At 36.3% G+C, this 20,430-nt stretch overlaps 1 protein-coding gene across 2 annotated transcripts; it reads right to left on the reverse strand.

Moving 5' to 3' along the window:
* Positions 1-1,117: 1,117 nt before the first annotated feature.
* Positions 1,118-20,029, reverse strand: LOC140158663 (small ribosomal subunit protein mS27-like). 2 transcript variants are annotated; one of them, XM_072181839.1, is made up of 10 exons: positions 19,889-20,029; positions 17,251-17,328; positions 15,125-15,198; positions 13,282-13,340; positions 11,182-11,296; positions 7,771-7,849; positions 6,151-6,272; positions 5,657-5,839; positions 4,742-4,810; positions 1,118-2,284 (listed from the first exon to the last, which is right to left on the reverse strand). In XM_072181839.1, exons 1-10 carry the CDS (start codon positions 20,007-20,009, stop codon positions 1,940-1,942), a joined length of 1,245 nt encoding a protein of 414 aa, XP_072037940.1. In that variant the 5' UTR covers positions 20,010-20,029; the 3' UTR covers positions 1,118-1,939. The 2 variants fall into 2 exon arrangements, with proteins under 2 accessions (XP_072037940.1, XP_072037941.1); XM_072181840.1 differs by lacking the exon at positions 17,251-17,328.
* Between the last annotated feature and the right edge of the window lie 401 nt (positions 20,030-20,430).

Raw genomic sequence — 20,430 nt, forward strand, 5'->3', positions numbered from 1 at the left:
TAAGACTGGAGGTGTAGATATATAAACTATAACATGCAGTACGGGGTCAGTTTAATACCTAGTATCTTGGGTTCATGCGTAACTCTATCATTCTCTTTACATGTAACACACAACAGATTCTAATTCAGCCCACTTACATGTATATATAGACTATAACATGCAGTACGGGGTCAGTTTAATGCCTAGTATCTTGAGTTCATGCGTAACTCTGTCATTCTCTTTACATGTAACACACAACAGATTCTAATTCAGCCCACTTATATATAAACTATAACATGCAGTACAGGGTCAGTTTAATGCCTAGTATCTTGGGTTCATGCGTAACTCTGTCATTCTCTTTACATGTAACAACAGATTCTAATTCAGCCCACCTATATACATGATTTATAACTTCTGTGAAACAGGTCAAAATATTTTGTCTGTTCAGATCACAGAAATGGAAGAGAATCCGGACTGCCTATACCACCCTGTATATTGGCGCTGTATAATTGTGGGTATTTAGCCCGGGGGGCCACTCACATAAATGGCCTGTACGCATGCGTGACCAAAAAAACAAGTTAAAAGGGGTGTTTTTTTAGGCAAGGCAAGTTACGTATGACGCATTTAGGGTCTAAAAACACTGATTTTCAAGAATAAGGGTAGTTTTCTGAAACTGAACTTGTTTAGGGTATCTTTTCAAATTTTTGGTAAAAAAAAAAAAAAAAAAGGGTACATTTATTGCATCTTTACTAGCCAAAAACTCATTAGGGGGTACATTCTATATTAAATTACCTTATTAAGGGGCTAAATTTGCTGGTAGGGTAAAACTCGTTTAGGGGGTGTTTGAAAAAAATTTGGTCGCGCATGCGTACACTGTCATATTTGAGTGATCCCCCCGGGGTATTTAGGTCCTTGCCCACAGCTGGAAACAAACAAGATCAAGTGTGCATCAAATCATTTATCATAAATAAATGTCACTCATACGACACTACCAACATGTCACACATTAAAGCATGTCAAATTGCGCCTAGGTTCTGCAATAGTTGCACACAAGCACTGATTAGTTCTGGATGCATTCTGAGCAAAACATGAACATCCCCAATTTTCATACCTAAATAAAGATAACAGCGAGTCCATATTCTCCTTCTCTATTCCTGTAATTTTTATTTTGATCAAATTCACATGCTTCAATTTCACTAAATAAAGATGCATTTAGATATTCAGACATCTCCATCCTCATCAAATGTCTTGGTCTAGCTTGGGCCATTGATGCAAATCAGTCCCAGAACTGCAGCACTCAATCAGGATCTGTCAAGAGTTGCTACACATGCTGCAGGAACATGTGTGTCACTGTCTAAACCCAATGTGTATACCTTGGTTCACACCAAGATTGGTAATGACGTAGGTGATTTAGCTAGTCACAGTATCAAATCGTCCACATGAAGTTAATCGCACAGAACGTACATGTGCCATATGTGTACAAGGGCAGTTTGTTAACATGCTTATGGTGAAACTGCAAAAAAAGCATTGACGTCACTAACAATCTTGAGGTGTACCAGAATATACACAAAAGCCATCACTGTTGGCTATATGTGAGACGATCAAGGGAAATAAGTCCGATGTTGCTACAAATTATTTTGAGATATTGGCAAATAAAGTGCTAAAATTCTTTTGTTTTATATTGTTTTCAGCGATTGATAAATGGATGCAACTTCACAAAGAAAAGTCATATCAACATGGGGGTTTTTCAGTTGTTGAAAGCTCTAATGTCCTCTTTAGAAACATGCAAAACTCATTTTCAACCAGGGTCGACATGTGACTCATTCCCCTTGTCACATATTGATATCTTTGATCCACATTCTTCTTTGGGGTTTCTCCCAACAGGTCCACCCCTGATTGTTTTTGACAAATTACAAATTTAAGCTGGTCCTACTTCTATAGTGAAATATATAAAACAAATCTAAGATGCAGTTTGTAAATTCTGTTCATGTTTCTCTTCCTCTGCTTTCTTTTGTTTCTCTTTCTCCTCTGCAATTTTTTCTTTTGCATATTCCAACCCCTCCACCTCCATCCGTAACTCATCTAACCGTGCCAATTTTTGAGCTATTTCCTGCTCCTTTTCAAGTTGCTGCATTTTTTGCACACCATCCAAGTATTCCTGATGCCATTCTTGTAATTTCTGGGCATACCCTGTAATGTAGTTGTTTTCATATTGTGTGATGTGATTTAGCAGCTGGGTTGGGATCAGGCTGTCTAGTGACTCGTTGGAGAGTTTGCCTTCAGATTGTAGCTTATCAATTGTTTCCTATTCAAATATAAAAAATAAAATTAATGAAATAAATTTAACATCCATCTACTGTGCAACATATCAGTGGCATAGCGTCATAGGGGCATGTGCCCCCCCCCAATTGACTGCAAAATTTAGAAAATCCCATATGAAAATTGCCAAAAAACGGCTTGTGCCCCCCATCAGACCTGGTGCCCCCCAATCATGGTTGGTGCCCCCCAATCGGATGACCCACACTACGCCACTGCAACATATCGTTAGGAGTTGGACAGAGTACCAAATATTTATTTATCTCTTTCTTAAATTTGTGTTACCCCAGGGGGGCCACTGGTCATTGGGGGTATCATGCGAGGCCAAAGATTCACGTAAAAGGGGTCTTTTTTCATGATCAGGAACTGTACTTACGTATCGTGAATAGGGTATCTAAAACAAGGAAATTTGAGAAAAAGGGTATACCTTGTACAATAAATCAGTGTTTAGGGTCCTTTGAGACAAATGTAGTGTGGAAAAAGGTTAAAAGTTATGAACTTTTGAATTTGTGTTTTCTCAGTATTGATTTATAGAGTCAAAAAATGACTGATTTACTTGCTGGAAATGGGGGTAAAAATAATGTCAATACTTATTTAGGATATGATATTACACTTGGCATACATGTTTAGGGGTGCATTTTCAGACCTCCTAAATACTTGTTTAGGGTGCTTTTGGAGACTTTGTGGTCACACATGATACCCCCTTGTCAATGACCAGTCCCCCCTGGGTGTGTTACGCATAAACTCTATTGACTTAAAGAACAGGGTCAGCTTTCATGGCACTGCACTGTTAACTAACTAATATCTGATTCACTGTTCATTAATTCCAAGAAAAGCCATGTAACATGAATTTAACAAGGGGACAAATCTATATTCAGCACACTATCAAACTCATAATAATAAATAAATAATGCAAAATGTTATCCCTAGAATAAAGTTTAAAGGGTGCTACCAGTTTTCAATTGTAAGGCAATGGGATGTTATATAAACTGAGCTCAAAAAGAAACTTATAATTTCTCACAAGGTCATATCTTGAAATCCTGTCCATCAAATTGAACCAAAATTACACACAGGTTTGCTTCAATACTTACTCTTAACACATGTCAGTAACAGTGTTATCCAACTGACACAACAGCAAAATGCACTGACATGGAACAGCTTCCTGGACTACATTCACAGCCCAGCCCTGTTTCATGAAAAAAAGCGTATGAAAAGCAGAAAGCAGCACCGTTTTATCATCTGTGCAAGGATCTTGTGTGCATTCTCACAGATTTTTTGTGCTGGGTGCCAAATGTTGGGCTGTGAAAGTGGAGGAAGTACAGGAAGCTGTCCCATGACAGTGCATTTTGCTGTTGTGTCAGTTGGACAACTGCTTGGTTACTGACATGTGTTTTGAGTAGAGTATTAAAGTAATCCTGTGTGTAATTTTGGTTCATTTTGATTGACACTCTTTTAAAATATGACCTTGTGATTTACAAGTTGTAAATAATTATAAGTTTCTTTTTGAGCTCAGTTTATTTAGTAATTTGGTAAACAAACAATTGAATACCTGAGTGGAAGAAGGGCCCAACTCCATGAAAACTGTTATGAGATATTAAGAAAAAACTTAATATTTGGAAAAGTTTTATAGACAGAATGTTTTCATCTTCAGGTGACCTTTATTACATGAATATACAATATTACATACATTCAAAATTATATATGATGTTTCCATGGCAACGGTACAGGTCTTAATACTTAGCTGGCTGGAGTTGGGCCCTTCTTCCACTAATATACTGCAAGTGCCAGTTCCGTAAGCAGATGTGTCATAAATAGCTACAGAAATTTGATAATTATCCATTAATTGTCCAAGTAGAAGCATGTAATATGTTATCAAGAGAGTTTATTGTAGTGAATGGATGAATACAAAATTCCTCTTTAATCCAATATTTGTGGAAGAAGGGCCCAAATCCATGGAATTGGGCCTTTCTTCCATGAAAACCATGATTAAGTGTATGTGGAAGCCTATTTAGAGAGTGAATTATGGCTCATTTTTCACACACAAGGAAGAACAGTCTGCTGGCAATAAAATGCTGGGTCAAACTCATTTTTGTACAAAATTGGAGTTGGGCCCTTCTTCCACTCAGGTATTCAATTTTACATTGCTTTCAAATCTTATTATTTTCCTCTATAACCACATTGGTTGTAGGCAAAAAAATTTACAAAGGATTTGAGAGCGCTGCTTCTAAGTTTACTAGTAGTGAACATAATTCATAGACATTATAATATAGGTCTTCACTAACAAAGTCTTGTGTAGTAACATTAATGTAGACATTAATATCAACAATCCAATTTGGAATATTCTGCAACACTGAATTGAGCTGTATACTGAGGCTGACTTACTATGCTACAACATCCTTTTAAAGCAAAATTGAAAAAAAAATCAAAATATCTTGCATAATATTACCTGAATCTGACTTATTAAATGCTCATCTTTCTCAGCTTGGTTGTCCACAAGGTTCTTCAACTTATCCACCTGCATGTATTATTAAAGATAACAAACACATGTATTAAATGCATAATCAAAATTAACACTTGGTTAATAAATACTTCAAATTATCATCAACTATGGCCTGTCACATCAAAAGGGCATGTTTGTCCGGCTGTAAACTATTGTTTCATCAGGTTAGATGTTTTTTCTTCACCAATAGGTGATACAAAATGAGATTGTAGGGGTGTTGAATTTCACTCCTTGGCAATTAAGATTTCCAATGTCAAAGTTTATACAGGAGTAAAAATTCAAAATTGCTCAATTATCTTTAAAACTTGGCTATCTCGAATTGCCCAAGGGTGACAATTTTACACCCTAGGAATCTCACTTTTACCACCCATAGAACAAGAATCAACAAAGAAACACATCTTTAAGTGGCAAACCAACCTACCTTGTTGTCAATGGACTATGCTGCAGGTAAATCAGATACCGAGATATAGATTATACTGATGTTAATTTGAACACACTTAAGGGGGTACTACACCCCTAGCCAATTTTATGCCTATTTTTGCATTTTTCAGCACATTGGTGACAAGCAAGACTACAACTACTGCACTGGAAATTTTATTTCAGCACAGACAACAGTTGTGGAGTTGCAGTCAAATATGAGGGAAAACCAATATTTGATCAATAAATCAATAACTACTTGCCTTGAGTTGCTGAATTTTCAGTGCAGTAGTTGTAGTTCTTGCCCCTATAATATACCCCTATATCTTACTTGTCACCAATGCGCTATAATTTTGGAAAAAAATGCAAAAATAGGCACAAAATTGGCCAGGGGTGTAGTACCCCTTAAACTATTGTAAATCTCTCACTTGATGGAACACTTACAGCTTCTTGTACAATGTAAGGTTGGGCTTCATCTCCTTCACTTTCCACAGACTGGAGTATTCTGAGAGTCTTGCTCAAGTTTCCTGCCATTGCATAGCCAAGGACATGGTAGCTTCTTCCAAGTAAGGTTGCCTGACCTCTGCTTGCATCTGCCAGAGTCATACCAACATTCCAACTTTCTTCCTAAACACAGATAATATGAGAAATTCAAGTTGATTGAGGGACATGAGAAAATCAATTAGCAGTCAGTCCTCCTGGAATTTATGCCCCAAAATCCTTTACAAACTTCGCATTCATACTGAAAAGTGTTGTCAACAATCGCAGAAAGAAACATATGAAGAGACAAGCAAAACACTTATCAATTTTGATGATGACAGAGAAAGAGTTAGCATTGCTAGACATTGTACCACCTTAACAAGTTTATCAGCTAACATTTTACTTTATGTGGAACAACCAACATCCCACATCACCATTTAACTTCAAGATATATTCACCTGAGCTGGTTGTTCTTTTGTCATATACATGTGACATGCATAAAGGGCTAACAGCTGCAAGAGTGGTTCTGTCTCATCTAGGACTTCTTGATTCATCATTTCTACAGCAACCATGGCAGCACCTAATATATTGAGAGAAACAAGAGAAATTCAGTTATTCAGCATTTTACAATTCTGACAAATTTTTACTTGGCATAATTTATACCTTGTGAGTTGGAAACATTCAATGTGTTTTTAAACACATGTACAAAAGGACGCGCACATGAGAAATCTCTATGTAATAGCAGATGCACAGGTACAGCAGAGGTCCATGGTTCCTGGACACTATTACTAGATCATAAACACATAAAGAACAACAGCAGTTTGTGGTGTAGTCTGCACACTTTGAAAGTGAAAACTTAATCTTTAATGGGCTCTTTCACTTGAAATCCATACACCCCAACACCCATTTATCTACAGGGAGTGTAGATATCAAATGGTGTCACTCATTCAGGAAATTCCATTTGAAATTCACACTCCCTGTGTGGAAGATTAAGGTCATGTCTTCTATAGGGGTGGGTGGATTTAAACTGAATAGCCCAATGTGTGTCCACAGTTTGATAATTCCAAGTGGTGTATCACTGTCTATGTTTGGCAGTGGTTACACAGTGTGTGGGGGTGTGTATGTAGGAAAATCTCAAATTTGTGCTTGGATAAAATTGTTGAGTAAGAGTTGATAACCTAGCAATCAATTTGGACCTGCTGAATTCAATGAAAGTGGTAAACAAGTGTTATTTTGAGTATGTGACCAGACGGGCAATTTGATATGCTAATGAGCAACATTTTTGACCCTGTATAACCCTATGGGGTCATTTGTGGGGTCAGTTTGAAGGTCATAGACTCAAAATAATGATTGCTCGCCACCTTTTTTGGATTCAGCAGGTCCAAATTAGTCAAGATACCTTGGTTATCAACTTTTACTAACAGATTTCACACCACCAAATAGTATATATGGTTGTGCGCCCTTGAATTTCACTTTTCAGAAAAACCCATTGATTGTGAATTTAAGCATTAAAATGAGCAGAAATTTGCATAATTTTAGCCAAATTTGGATTGGTCATGATTAGTAATATTAATTCCTGCAAGTGTACCACAGATGGGAGAAATCGAATAACTTTTAATGATTTTAAGCAGCCTTTTCTTTACAGAAACACCGGCATGGTTTTGCCTGAAAAATAGGAAATTCCCAGACATCGAGACTTTGAGGGCCAGTCGTAAAAATAATGACGGTCAACCTATATTTTTTCCCAGCCAGAGGGATCAGGCAAGGGCTGATTTCAACCATCATAGCTGTCGCTAAAACTGAGTCGCTCCTGTGAAGAAAAAATGACGTTTTCTCAAGGCAAATTTAGCACATATCTCTATGGGACTCTGATTTGGTGGTGTGAGATCTGAAAACAAATGCCTTATGAAAGCTGAATTTTTGAAATTTTGTCTGCAAACTTACACACATCACATCTGTTCATCAAAACATTTCCATAGCTCTCTTTAATCATGTTTCAGAAAACTCGGCAAAGTGATAAAAAAGAGATAAATATCATTATGATATTATAAATGGTACATAATAAGAGACCATCTTACCTTTGAAGTTATTTTTCTTGAGATAAGAATCTATAAACAAGCTAAATGTATAGCTATCCAGAAATATTCCATAATGAGTCTGTCAAGAACAAAATACAAACTTGTTACTGAACATGTTCTTCAGGACTGTTATTGAAAATAAAGACAAATTTCATAGTTCTAGTCCAATAAAACAGCACTTACTGTGGACGTTTGAAATCTGTCAGATTTCTTTATCAACACTGATGTTGTTGTGACGACCTTCTGTGTACAACTCGGCCATCACGGATCATGTTCTCGAGAAAGACCACATCATTGACTGGGAGGAGGCTAAGATTTTAGGCAAAGAGGCAGACAGATACAAACAATGGATCAAAGAGGCAGTGAAAATCAGACAACAGGGCACCACCATGAACAGAGACGAGGGGCAATACAACCTAACTCACATATTTGACGATCTCCTGAAGAAACCAACTGGCAACCAAGTTGCTAAGCAACAACGAGTTGTACACAGAAGGTCGTCACAACAACATCAGTGTTGATAAAGAAATCTGACAGATTTCAAAACGTCCACAGTAAGTGCTGTTTTATTGGACTAGAACTATGAAATTCGTCTTTATTTACAAACTTGTTAAAAGATGCAACAAATACAGCTCCTGGGGAAATCTCAATTGAATACTTTTTGCAAACTATTTCTTTTTTTATTCCATTATCAATTAATTTGAATGAAGGGGATTAATTAAAATGTGAAGGGGATTAATTAAAATCTGTGTGTGATATTTAAACTCTGTTGTTTACATAGTTGAAGGTCGTTATTTGAAATGGAAGGTTTCAGAATGTATTTTGTGTTGAATTGTATAATTATATTTGAAAGCACATGGTTCTGTTTGTGTTCTGGTAAGAATTGTAGTTGGTATTCTTCATTTGGTGTTCACCTAGGTTTCATTATCATTGAGGTATAGGACTCTTCATTCTTCACACTCTGAAAATAGCATCGGTTATTTTTTCAAATCACATTTTTGTTAATGGAGGTTATAGTGCCTTCAATGGGCACTCTCTCCATATAACTACATGTAAAGACCAGTTATATCAAAACAGCTCTAAAATAAAAATGCCCGCTTCTTTTTTTTTTTATTTCGGGAATGTAATGCAAGTGGTGTCGTTGCTGCTCTTCTAAATTTATTTATAAAATGCCTGCCCCAGACCAAGGTGATTAATCAAAAGTACATAATTTATTGAAATATAGCAAATGGCATCTATTACATTCCACTTCAGTTATGATGGCCTTGCACTCTGTACCTGTGTATATCTGATTATCTGGCTTTATGTGTGTGAACATTTGTGCTTCAATCAGGATTGTACCGTCAAAAGGGTCATCACCTTATCAAAACATCCCTGATTTGGTAATTGACCTCAATGGAGTCATAAAGCAACTGCAAGATCTTAAATGTAACAAGGCTAGTGGACCAGATAACATATCTTCCAAATTCCTGCATGACTATGCTACTGACCTAGGTCCTTTAGGGCTCATATTGAAATACCCTACCACGTTTTCACACAGAAAGAAGGCAGGATTCCCTCGCTAAGCACGAGCCTCAGAAAAGCTCGGTCATAAAACGGATGGATTATATGCATCAGTGATACACCCTGCCCAGGATTTTAACAAAAGGCGGCTAGCACAGGAAAGCTGCAGGATGGCGCACACCTTCCTGTGTAAGGGAATTTCAATATGAGCCCTTACTTCACTTCATCCTACAACAATCTTATAGCTCCAGCACATTGCCATCAGACTGGAAGAAAGTGTTGGTCACCGGTATTTATAAGAAAGACACTAAATCTTCACGGAGAATTACCGCCCGTAAGTCTAACCTGTATCTGCTCAAAATCATGGAGCATATCATCTTGTCTCACACTGCAAAACACCTAGCAGGTAACAAAATCATAATAGACCAACAGCATGGTTTCGGGAAAAGATGTCTTGCAAGACTCAACTCTTACAAGCTACTCATGACTGGGCCGAGGTGCTGAATCGAGGTGGCCAGACAGACGTTTTGCTACTAGATTTTAGCAAAGCGTTCGATAAAGTTCCTCATCATAGACTGTCCATCAAACTTGAATACTATGGCATCAAAGGGAAGACCCTACAGTGGATTCAGGAATTCTTATCCGGACAGGAGCAATGTGTAGCAGTCAACAGCACACACTCCAAGTGGACACCAGTTACATCAGGCGTACCACAGGGCTCGGTCTTAGGGCCAACCCTTTTCCTACTTTATATTAATGATATTGTGTCCGACGTGAGTTCCACTCTCCGACTGTTTGCGGATGATAGCATTTTATATAGGGAAATAAACAACGCCGAAGACCAAATTAAGCTCCAAAATGACCTTCAAAAAGTCTTCAATTGGGCCGATCAGTGGCAAATGTGTTTTAGTGCATCAAAATGTGAGTTCCTTCAAATTACACGCAAAACCAAACCGCTGAAGCACATCTACAATGTGGACGGTCAAAACATCACTGAATCTTCCAAACATAAGTACCTGGGAGTCACCATCAACAAACACCTAGACTGGAAAGACCATGTGCAGAGTATAACATCCAGAGCTCGTAGCACTCAAGGGTCCTCAGGCGAAATTTATCTGCCTGCCCCAGGGAAGTTAAGGGGCATGCATACCATGCCCTAGTGCGCCCAAAGTTGGAGTATTCGTCAGCAGCTTGGAACCCATATTCTAGTGGTCAAGTGAATTCCTTAGAATCTGTGCAGCGTCAGGCAGCTCGGTTTGTCACTAACAACTACGAAAGGACAACCAGTGTTACTGAGATGCTCCAGGATCTTCAGTGGGATTCTCTATCTACTCGTAGGCTGCTTCAACAATGTTCTATGTTTTATAAGATCAAATATGGACTTGTTAACATCCCCTTTCCGAGTTGTGTTATTCCATCCAGCCGACCGGGAAGAGTCTCCAACATCTGTTGCTACCAAAACATCCAGGCCAGGGTTAACTCCTACAGATTCTCCTACTTTGTGCGCATCATACCTATTTGGAATAGGCTTCCTACATCTGCGGTGATAGCTCCTTCACTTCACACTTTCCAGAGTTTGGCACTCCCAGTCCTAAGGGATCTGCAGCCAACTTCAATTCATCACAAATTCTAAGGAGCAGTGTTTTTTACTTGCACCCCTTCAATGTATATTTTTTCGAGCACAATTAGCACATCAGCACAGCACAACTCCTTGGACAAGTTTTCAGCTTCTTCTGGAGTATACAATTCAAGATTCAAGATTCAAGATTCAAGCAGGAAAATAGCCTGAACCACAGAGCAAATACCCCAAATTGCTCAAAATTCCTTGTGCTTGTCACCATCAACAAACATATTTATTCAAAATATACTAAATGCCATGTTTGGTAACCATGGATATAATACACTTACCCTTTCCTTAAGTGTAGTCAGTGCTACGTCTTCCCTATTATAATCCATACATCCTCTTATCCAACAGTGCCGGGTGGAATCTTTAAGATGAGGTGCCATCACAGAATGCCTATGACTGCAAACATTACACAAGAAAACATGATATTTAGTGAAAGGTTGCTTTGGTTCATACAAAAGTATCACCAGTTCTGGATCTAGCCAATGTAGTGCTTAGGCCTCATCTTATTCTTTGCTATGCTGGCCATTTTGAAGCTCCTTAAAGGGGGGTAACCCTATCGGTTTAGGATATGGATTCTCTTCAAACTTACATATAATGTCAAATATTGTCCCCTTTATCCATCTATGTGAGAAAACGGGAACAATTTCAGCATAAATGTGAATAATTAGCATATTAGCAAGCCAATACACTGGTACGCGTGAATTGCATTCTGGTCAGCCATCCCGAAACAACGGCCGAGTGCATGTCCCGGTGGAAACAGGAAGCGTTCATTGGCACTGAAAACCGGCTCGCCCTTTACACTTTTATACCCTCTATATACTGAGTAATCTTAAAAAACATTACATATCACTGCGCTCATTATCATTCTTGACAAGATAGCCCATGCTGCATTTACTTCGCTTAATTATTTCTTTATTTTTAGCTATATCATGCACATTTTCACATATTTATGATTTTTCTTTGTTTTATTTTTTAACTAATTTTTTAATGGGGGGAGGTGCTCTCATAATTTTTTTCATATTCCTTGTATCATGCTTGACAATATAGGTCATGTTTCCAATATAGGTCATATTTCGCCTCTTATGTATTTCTTTATTTTTGTTTTTTGTTTTATATCATTATAGCGCCATCTATAGTTTGACATTAGGGGGCCTATTTGATGTATTTTTGCAGACGAATTGGTACTGGGGTGAAGTCTTCCGAATCTATTCCGATTTCATTCTATGACTACCCAAAACTCCCGTGTCGTGTAAAATGCGACCAACTGGTAGCTTGTAACAAGGTGGGTTTTTCAAGATTTCTTCGGAAATACATCAATTTGAAGCGTCAAATTGCAGGATGGTAATGAGAAAAATACAATTCATTTTATGATATCAAAAACTCATCAACAATGAGAAAAATCGGGGGGATGATGCTGTTGATCGAGTTACGGACCTTTAAGCAACATGCTAATTTGTAAGCATGGTGATCTAAGGAAAATGGACTTGACTTACGGGTATATGATGTATTGTTGGTCAAAACTGCAAAAAATTAGTTCATAGCATCTTGCGAATGGTAGTGAGCTTAAGCAAAATTTGCATTGCTCAATTCATAGCGAGTGTGTAGAAGAATTCAAATATCACAGATATACTTTTGTAGGACCTGTGGTTCTTGAGTTATGTTGTAAAGAGGGCTGAAACAACAACACTTTTGTAAAATGTACATAACTTATTAACAACAATAAATTAAGCAAGGTTCCAAAGAATATGATTTGTAGAATGAACTTTTGCAAAACACCAAAGTGTTATTTTTCAATAATATATTGATTCAGATAATGAAAATCAATTTTTTTTTTTTTTGCTTCGACCAACAATACCTCGTATACCCTTAAACATTTCATCTTTTCCTCACTTTGTTTTAAGGTGGTACTACACCCCTGAAAAATTTCAGATTAATTTTGCATTTTTCTCAAAAAATAACTACACACTGGTAACAAAAGTTAAGTATAGGAATCCAATTACTTCACTGAAATTTCAGTGATTCAAGACAAGTGGTTCATTATATATGTTAAGAAATGAGGTACATTCTAGCAGTACCTCTTTTCTTATCACAAATAATGTACCGCCTGTCTTGAGTCACTGAAATTCCAGTGTAGTAACTGGATTCCTTGCCCCTATAATACACATAACTTTATTTTGCTACCTGTGTGTTCTTATTTTTTAAGAAAAATGCAAAAATAGTCACAAATTTATCAAGGGGTGCAGTACCACCTTAAGTAACTATCGTATTCTTGTATCTTATTTCCACTAATAATTCTTGCTAATAATCATTTTGAAACACCTTGCATGCATCCATTAGCACGTCTCCATATTGGATTGAAATCTTAAATACATGTAACTTACCAATAAAGATAACCTTGTGCTATTTCTACATCATCAGAATCTGCCATATTATCTATGAACTGGGAACAAACATACAACAATTCAGACAATTAACTTGGAGTAAGCTGAACTATATACCGGGTGTCCCAAAAGTAACTTAACATTGTGAATTTGCCATAACTTGTGTTGAAAACAAACAAACAAACAAACAAATAATGCTGTTACAAAAATTGCACATTATGTAAATAAGTCTTTTAAAAATATTATGATACCAAACATGCCTAGCCCTATGTGGTCATGACCCTTTGGCATGAAATTAACGGATATTTACCGTACCGTAAAACCCACTTTTATAAACGCAAAATAAGTCTTGTCATTTGAGACGCGATAACACGATATAATGTGATACCGTTTTAAAATCTGTTTTGTTTAATTTTGCTGTGTTTGTTTGATTATTTGTTTGTTTTCAATGCGTAATCTTCATTTTCCGTTTTATCTGGATTCTATATGGAAACTGCGTAAGATCTTTTCTGAGGATTCAATGAACAGTTGTACGCGATGCGTTGTTCTCCATTGAAAGTCGAGGTACTGATCGTCTTGGGCTTTTTTCGCCACCGCTCTTAAATACGACATCGATGTTTGTAGCCGATCTTTCTGTTCTTCCACGTCCTGCTCGAGGTAGATTATGAAAAGATCCAGTTGATAGGAATTTCTGCACTAGTTGCTGTGTTGTATTTCGGCTGGGTGCATAATTTACATTAAAATGTTCCTTAAACTTTGCTTGAGTGAGCTTGTTCAACTTCGTCTCGGCAAAGAACCATACAATCTGAATCCGTTGATCTATAGGAAATTCATCTTCACTTCAACTGTTTTAAAGTAAAGTTTAAATTTGTCAATTATCCTAATTATAATCAGTCACGCTTACGTCAGGCCATGTAATCCATGAATGTTCATATCTAAATTTAGCGTGTGCAGTGAGTGAACCAACTCTATTGTTCAGGGAAGCACATCATTCATGTGCTTGAACAAAGAACATATGAACTTGCTTTTGTGGGTTTTATTTTTAGTATCTATGGTTTGATACACACATATGCACAGTCGCACAGTAAGGTCAAGGGGTCATCAATATTGCTGTTTTTGGTATCAGAATAATTCTAAAAGATCAATCTATGTGAATATGTTCTCCATTTTGGTATGAAGTAGGAAATGTTTGAGATATGGCAAATTCACAATGTTAAGTTACTTTTGGGACACGCTGTACCATTAAATGATAAACTGACTATAAGTTCTATATTTTTTGAAAAGGAGGAGCCATTCAAAAAAACCAATTTGTGGCTCACTTTTGTTGCTCGCCCAATTATTAGAGTAACTGTTAGTCTAATGAGTCTAGGGGGACAGGAAGGCCCAGACCACCAGGCTCTCCTCCTTGGATCTGCTCTTGTGCTTCCCTTTTTTTCACTTCTTTATAACAGTAAATACTAAGTTTACTTTATTATGCAAGTGCCAAGGAATTAAACAGGAATGGACAGTGCACGCTTGCAGATGATGAGCATACATGAGAAAAGCACATTCTACATTCTAAACTCCTTAGTTAGTAGATTTATATTAAACTTTTTGCATCATGAAATTCTGCTGAAGCTGAATCAACTGAACATAATTATGTTTACAGTGGTTGAGTTTTGAAAATACCAGACGTGCTACAAATAGCACTTCTGGAAATATTAAGGCGCGCTGTCAGATGTGCTGTTAAATTGGACTCGGTAAGAAGTTTAAGAATTGAGGTGTGCTTTAAATCACACTCAGACGTGTGATTTAAGGTGTGCAATCGCACTTGTGTGTCTAAAATCTCAATCCCTGTGTTTACCTTGTGTAGCTCTACAGAAGCGACAGGCCTCTTCTCATCATAGAAATCTCTGTCTAATTGAATGCTCAGTTCATCTGAAAGAGAAACATGAAAAATAGTAAATTCTTTTTTCGTCGCCTAAAGGGAAAAATATGGAGTAAAAAAACAGATAGAATGCGTAAGAAAATACACATCACAAAACTTCATAAATTTAGAACTAACTTTTATCCTAGGGAGTATTCATTAATACTTTGGTAGGGGGGGCTGGTCTTCCTCAAATTTTTCGCTAAAAAACTAAACTGGACCGCTAAACTTTTTTGACCCCCCTCTTTTGACAGACAAAACTTTTTTGACCCCCCCTTATCGTATAACAAACATAATTATTACTTAATAGTGTTGTTTCCAGTGGTGTGGTACCTGCGCACATGTCATTGAGGGAGGCAAATATTTGAAACATTCTCGGCGGGACAATTGCACATGAAATACAAGCACAAGGGAATTTTCATTTTATACTTAATTTAGATTTGTCCCAAATCAGGGTGTTTATCTGATTTTACACGGATAAATGAAATAGAGGATTTATTTGGCACATCAGCATAATTTGGATCCGTGGCTATTATGATAGTACAAATGCTCGGGAACCGTGCAAAAAAAGTTGGCCATATTGAGGCTTGGAATGGTCAAATATTGTTAAAATTGGAACAAATTTAATATGCAAAAAGCTAAAATGGTCAAATATGATGAGATTAATTTGGTCACGCAAATGTACACAGGTATCAGTTTTGGCCCCAAAGACCATGGTACCTGGGTCTGTGCCCACTCTGCTGTATGGTAAATCTACCCATGGGCCTATTTGTACAAAATAATTGTGCAATGAGAAATCGTATAAACTGAAGTGTGCAGTTTACGTATCAATATTTTCTTGATTAGTTGCATTTTGATCAGATTGGTACATAATCATATCTGTAGCCTACTTTGAAGAGATATAAAATTCTATGATAAAAAGTGCCAGTATTTCTTAGACCAACCCATATGTTGCATGTTGCTGATCGTCTTTAATGTTATATTAATTAATAGATATGTGTACACTAAGCACTGAAAACCAAAACTTGTCCATTTTAAAAGTGATATAAAGAGTCTGAATGCGAGCGAAGCGCGCGAAAATTTTGGGTTTTGAAGAGGAAAACTTTTTTGGCCCCCCCTTTCCTACCACCTAAAACTTTTGGTCCCCCTCTTTTAAGATCCAAAACTTTTTGGCCCCCTCCCTTTTACCAGCCCCCCCACCAAAGTATTTCTGAACACTCCCCTAGCCCTACAGTGTTTTCAGTATAATTAATTATGATAGTCTTAGTAATGCTTGTATTAAAGGTAATGTATTGTAACTCAATTGTCAAAAATGCTTCCTTTGGCTCCCATGCCTTTTTTATAAATGTATGTGCACATAGGTTTAATGCTTTCAATTTGACAGTACAACTTAGTGGAAACTGCACTGTATAATTTCCTTGTGAACACACACAAAAGGTTTGTCTCAAAGCTTACGCTGCTTGTAAAATCGCATCGATTTGACAAAATAGAAATGCAAAAAAAAAATTTTTTTTAGTATTTTCCAGAAAAAATCGGCGAAAATCAGACTTTTTTCTCAAAATACCATGAAAAAAGTCGGGAATAAAAATTAAAAAATCGCATTTCGCATTTGTTTTAAATTTCTCGTGAGCTTTGAGACAAACTTTTTTTTTTTTGGCCTTATGCAAACACTGTTGAACAGAGATGATCAAATGACCAATAGTAGGGCACATTGGCGCAGCGGTAGAGGCTCTGCCTTGTAATCAGTGGATTATGCAGTTCGAGCCCCTGTGGTGCCATCGTGTTGTGCTCTTGGGCAAGGCGCTTTACCTTACTTGCCTCTTTCTACCCAGGAATGAAATGGGGAGCTGTTACGACTATTGTTCATTGAGCGCAGCTCAAAGGTATGAGCAGGCCTTGGTGACTTTTGGTGACTTTTTGGGTCATTTCAATAAAAAAAAAAGGCCGACCGACCGACCCTACTTGATAGGTCCGTCCACCCATAAAACAGGGTTTCTTTTTTTTTTTGCCTTAGCTCAATTTCTCAAACATGTGCTTTACACATATTCAGCACTGCAACTTACTCATATTTGTATTCAATTTTCTTCTCTGTCTCCACACATCTGTATTGACAAAGCTCTCTGACATCACAGTTCTACAACCTACAAGAAAATTGAAATATGATTTTTTTTTAAGTACCGTATGTAAAGAAAAAGCTGCACAAAAAAGCCAGTAACATGGGCCAGTTGTTTGGCAAAATATTTCATTTTATAATTAACATATTAAATTCCAGTTACATGCCGTCAAAAATTAGTCAGTCAGTTGGAGAAATATTGTATTTTGCCTACTGTAAATATTTTGAATATGGGACATTCCTAGTCACTTTGCCAATACTCAAGTATACTCAATCTGAATATGAATCGAATCTGAGGAAATTCTTCAATTAAATTCTGAAATTAAATAACTGAACGTAATTGAAGGATTCCCGACCATATAGGAATTTTTTGGGAGGGAAGAGAATTTTCACCTAAGGCAAGCCCAGGCCAAGGCTCAAACCCTCGTCGATAGTATTTCCCGGCCTGCAGCGCAACGCCTTTAACCACTCGGCCATCTCGCCCTCGAGTGCGATCAGAACACACACCTAAGTGGCAGCTCCTATCTACAAAAATACCGTCACACATGCATACTGACCCTTTTGTGAGAAGGGACCAATTAGTCACGATTATCGCACTTTCAGTTTCCCACGCGTTTGAACGGGAATTGGATTGCGTACTTTTTCGATGTCTAGTGAGCAAATTTTTTCAATATTTTGAGAAAATGATGTCAAATTTTCTATTCTGTATTGTTTGGTAATAATGTCTTTTGCCAATAGTATGTTTAAAGTTGTAATTATGTGTTTTTGATCGCAAAGATCGGATATTTTCGCTTCGATTCAATTCTGAACCCTTCGCAAAGGGTGCCGATTTCGCAGAACTTTGACGATAATTTTGCCTTTTGGACACTAAAATGCTTTCGATCCTTAATTTTGTTTCAACCGAGTCTTAAATTAGCAAGCACAATACGGTTGGTACCACTTTTATATACATTGATGAAATTTTAAAGATTTTTTTTTTTTTTTCTAACCGGCGCAAATCGTTAAGTGTGTATTTCCCATTGACATCCAAAATGGCGTAAGCCAGTCCTCAATATACATAGGTACTGCGTATATAGGACTGGCAAGCGAGTCTAGGACCAATTGAATTTCATTCATCAAAATTTTATTATGTTTATCTACCTGGATACTGAAAATATACACAAAATTTAAAAAGGAACATTTTTTGGAACTGTTATGACTGTCGACTGTGCGAGTCTGTGCGAATCGAATACAGACTAGTTTGGCCGTTTCTTTACAGTTTACACAAACCGTTCAAACCCAAGGGAACGTCCATTATATATGAGCCTTATATGGAAGTCACCACTTGACTTCGATTATTCCGTGGTATCAAAAGCCACAAGTACTTGAGTACCATCACCCACGTTCAGCTAGCTGACATTATTTTAGCAGATTTAAAAATAAATAAAAATTCATTTATTATAAATGAAAATGAATCATAATATTATGATTTTAAAATAAATAAAACATACAGGAATTATTAGTACTAGAGATTTATCATGTAAAATAATAAACAAAGTCGTCATTTTAATAAATCATGACAAACTTATAAAATTAAAATCATGCTACTATGCTAGCCTACAGTACCATCTAAATAAATTTAAATAAATTCATGAATGATAAATAAATGAAAGTTACCTGAAGAAATTAACAAAAATAATGACATAAACAAATAATATATTATACTTTACAAATAAACGAAAAGGCCTATAAAAAGAAAAAGATAAAGAAAAAGATAAAGAAAAAATCTGAAATGAATTCAGTGTAGGCCTACTTTTTAATTGTATTTTTACAAATTTAAAAATAAGATAGTGATATTAAATAATAAATACAGTAGTAATAATAATATTAGGTCTAGTAATAATAATAAATAATAATAATAATAATAAAATAATGATTAATATTTATAATAATAATTTAATAATATAAATAATAGTAATCAATAAAAATAACAATAATAGATAATATAAATAAATAATAATAAATAGTAGTAACTAATAGGCCTATAATTTAAAAATAATATTGATTACAAAAAAAAACTAAAACAAATTCATCCCATTCATTTTGGCCTATATCGTGTTATTTTTAATAATATTATCAAACTTATTTCTCCACTGAAAATTATAAAATAACTGTATTTTAAACAATTATAACTAAATATATATTATGTATACATGTAAATATTAATTGAGTGACAGCCAATCGATCAAAACCCATCATAAACATCCAGGCATCCATTGCCAAGACGGCGTAAGAGGATTAGGTAAATAATAACAAAGAACTAGTATTATAATAATAAAGGACGTTCCCTTGGGTTTGAACGGTTTGTCAGTTTACTTTAGGGGGTTTATCCTTACATGTTAAAGCTGCTTTGTGGAAGTACAATGTTATAACCCTAACCCTTACCCTAACCCGCCCAGAAGGCAGCAATTACATGTAAAAATAAAAAACCCTATGCCTGGCTTAATTTGTGTTACATGGACATGGTTAAGCTTAATTAAGTCAAGACATAAATAGTAACAAAAATATATATCAGTGTGCATCTTTTAGATACTTATTCACAGGACTACCTTGAAATGTCTTCAGAAGTTGATGAACTTGGAGAAACCGCGGAGAAATACGACATGGTGACAGTCGCGTAAAATTTTTAACAATCAACATCACGCTTTTTCTTCCACAGGGCGCCGCCATCTTCTTGTTGCTTGCATTGATTCTTCCTTTTTTAGTAGGAGCACCTATACGATTATTTTTTAGCGAGGGGCCGGGGGGGGTACGCTACAACTAAAATTCTAGAATTCTGACAATATTCTCACAAATTAGGGATTGAACATTGAGAACACTGAAATAAATAGATAAATAAGTTAGGGAGTTTTATTTATTTATTTATTTACTTACCGGTACTTATTTTATCTACGGTATTTATTTTATCACTATGGCCTATAGGAACTGTAAAATGTTTGGAATTTTGAAAATAAAAACTCAAAATTCCTGAAATTTGACAGATAATTTCTGCAACAAAGTAGAAACATCAAAACATTTCTGTGGCGCGTGCTGCATCAGAATCTTAGAATTGTCAAAATTCCAGAATTATTAACTTACGCCCCTCTGGAAT

Source organism: Amphiura filiformis, chromosome 8 (assembly GCF_039555335.1).
Source record: "Amphiura filiformis chromosome 8, Afil_fr2py, whole genome shotgun sequence".
In the NCBI taxonomy this organism is placed as follows: domain Eukaryota; kingdom Metazoa; phylum Echinodermata; class Ophiuroidea; order Amphilepidida; family Amphiuridae; genus Amphiura; species Amphiura filiformis.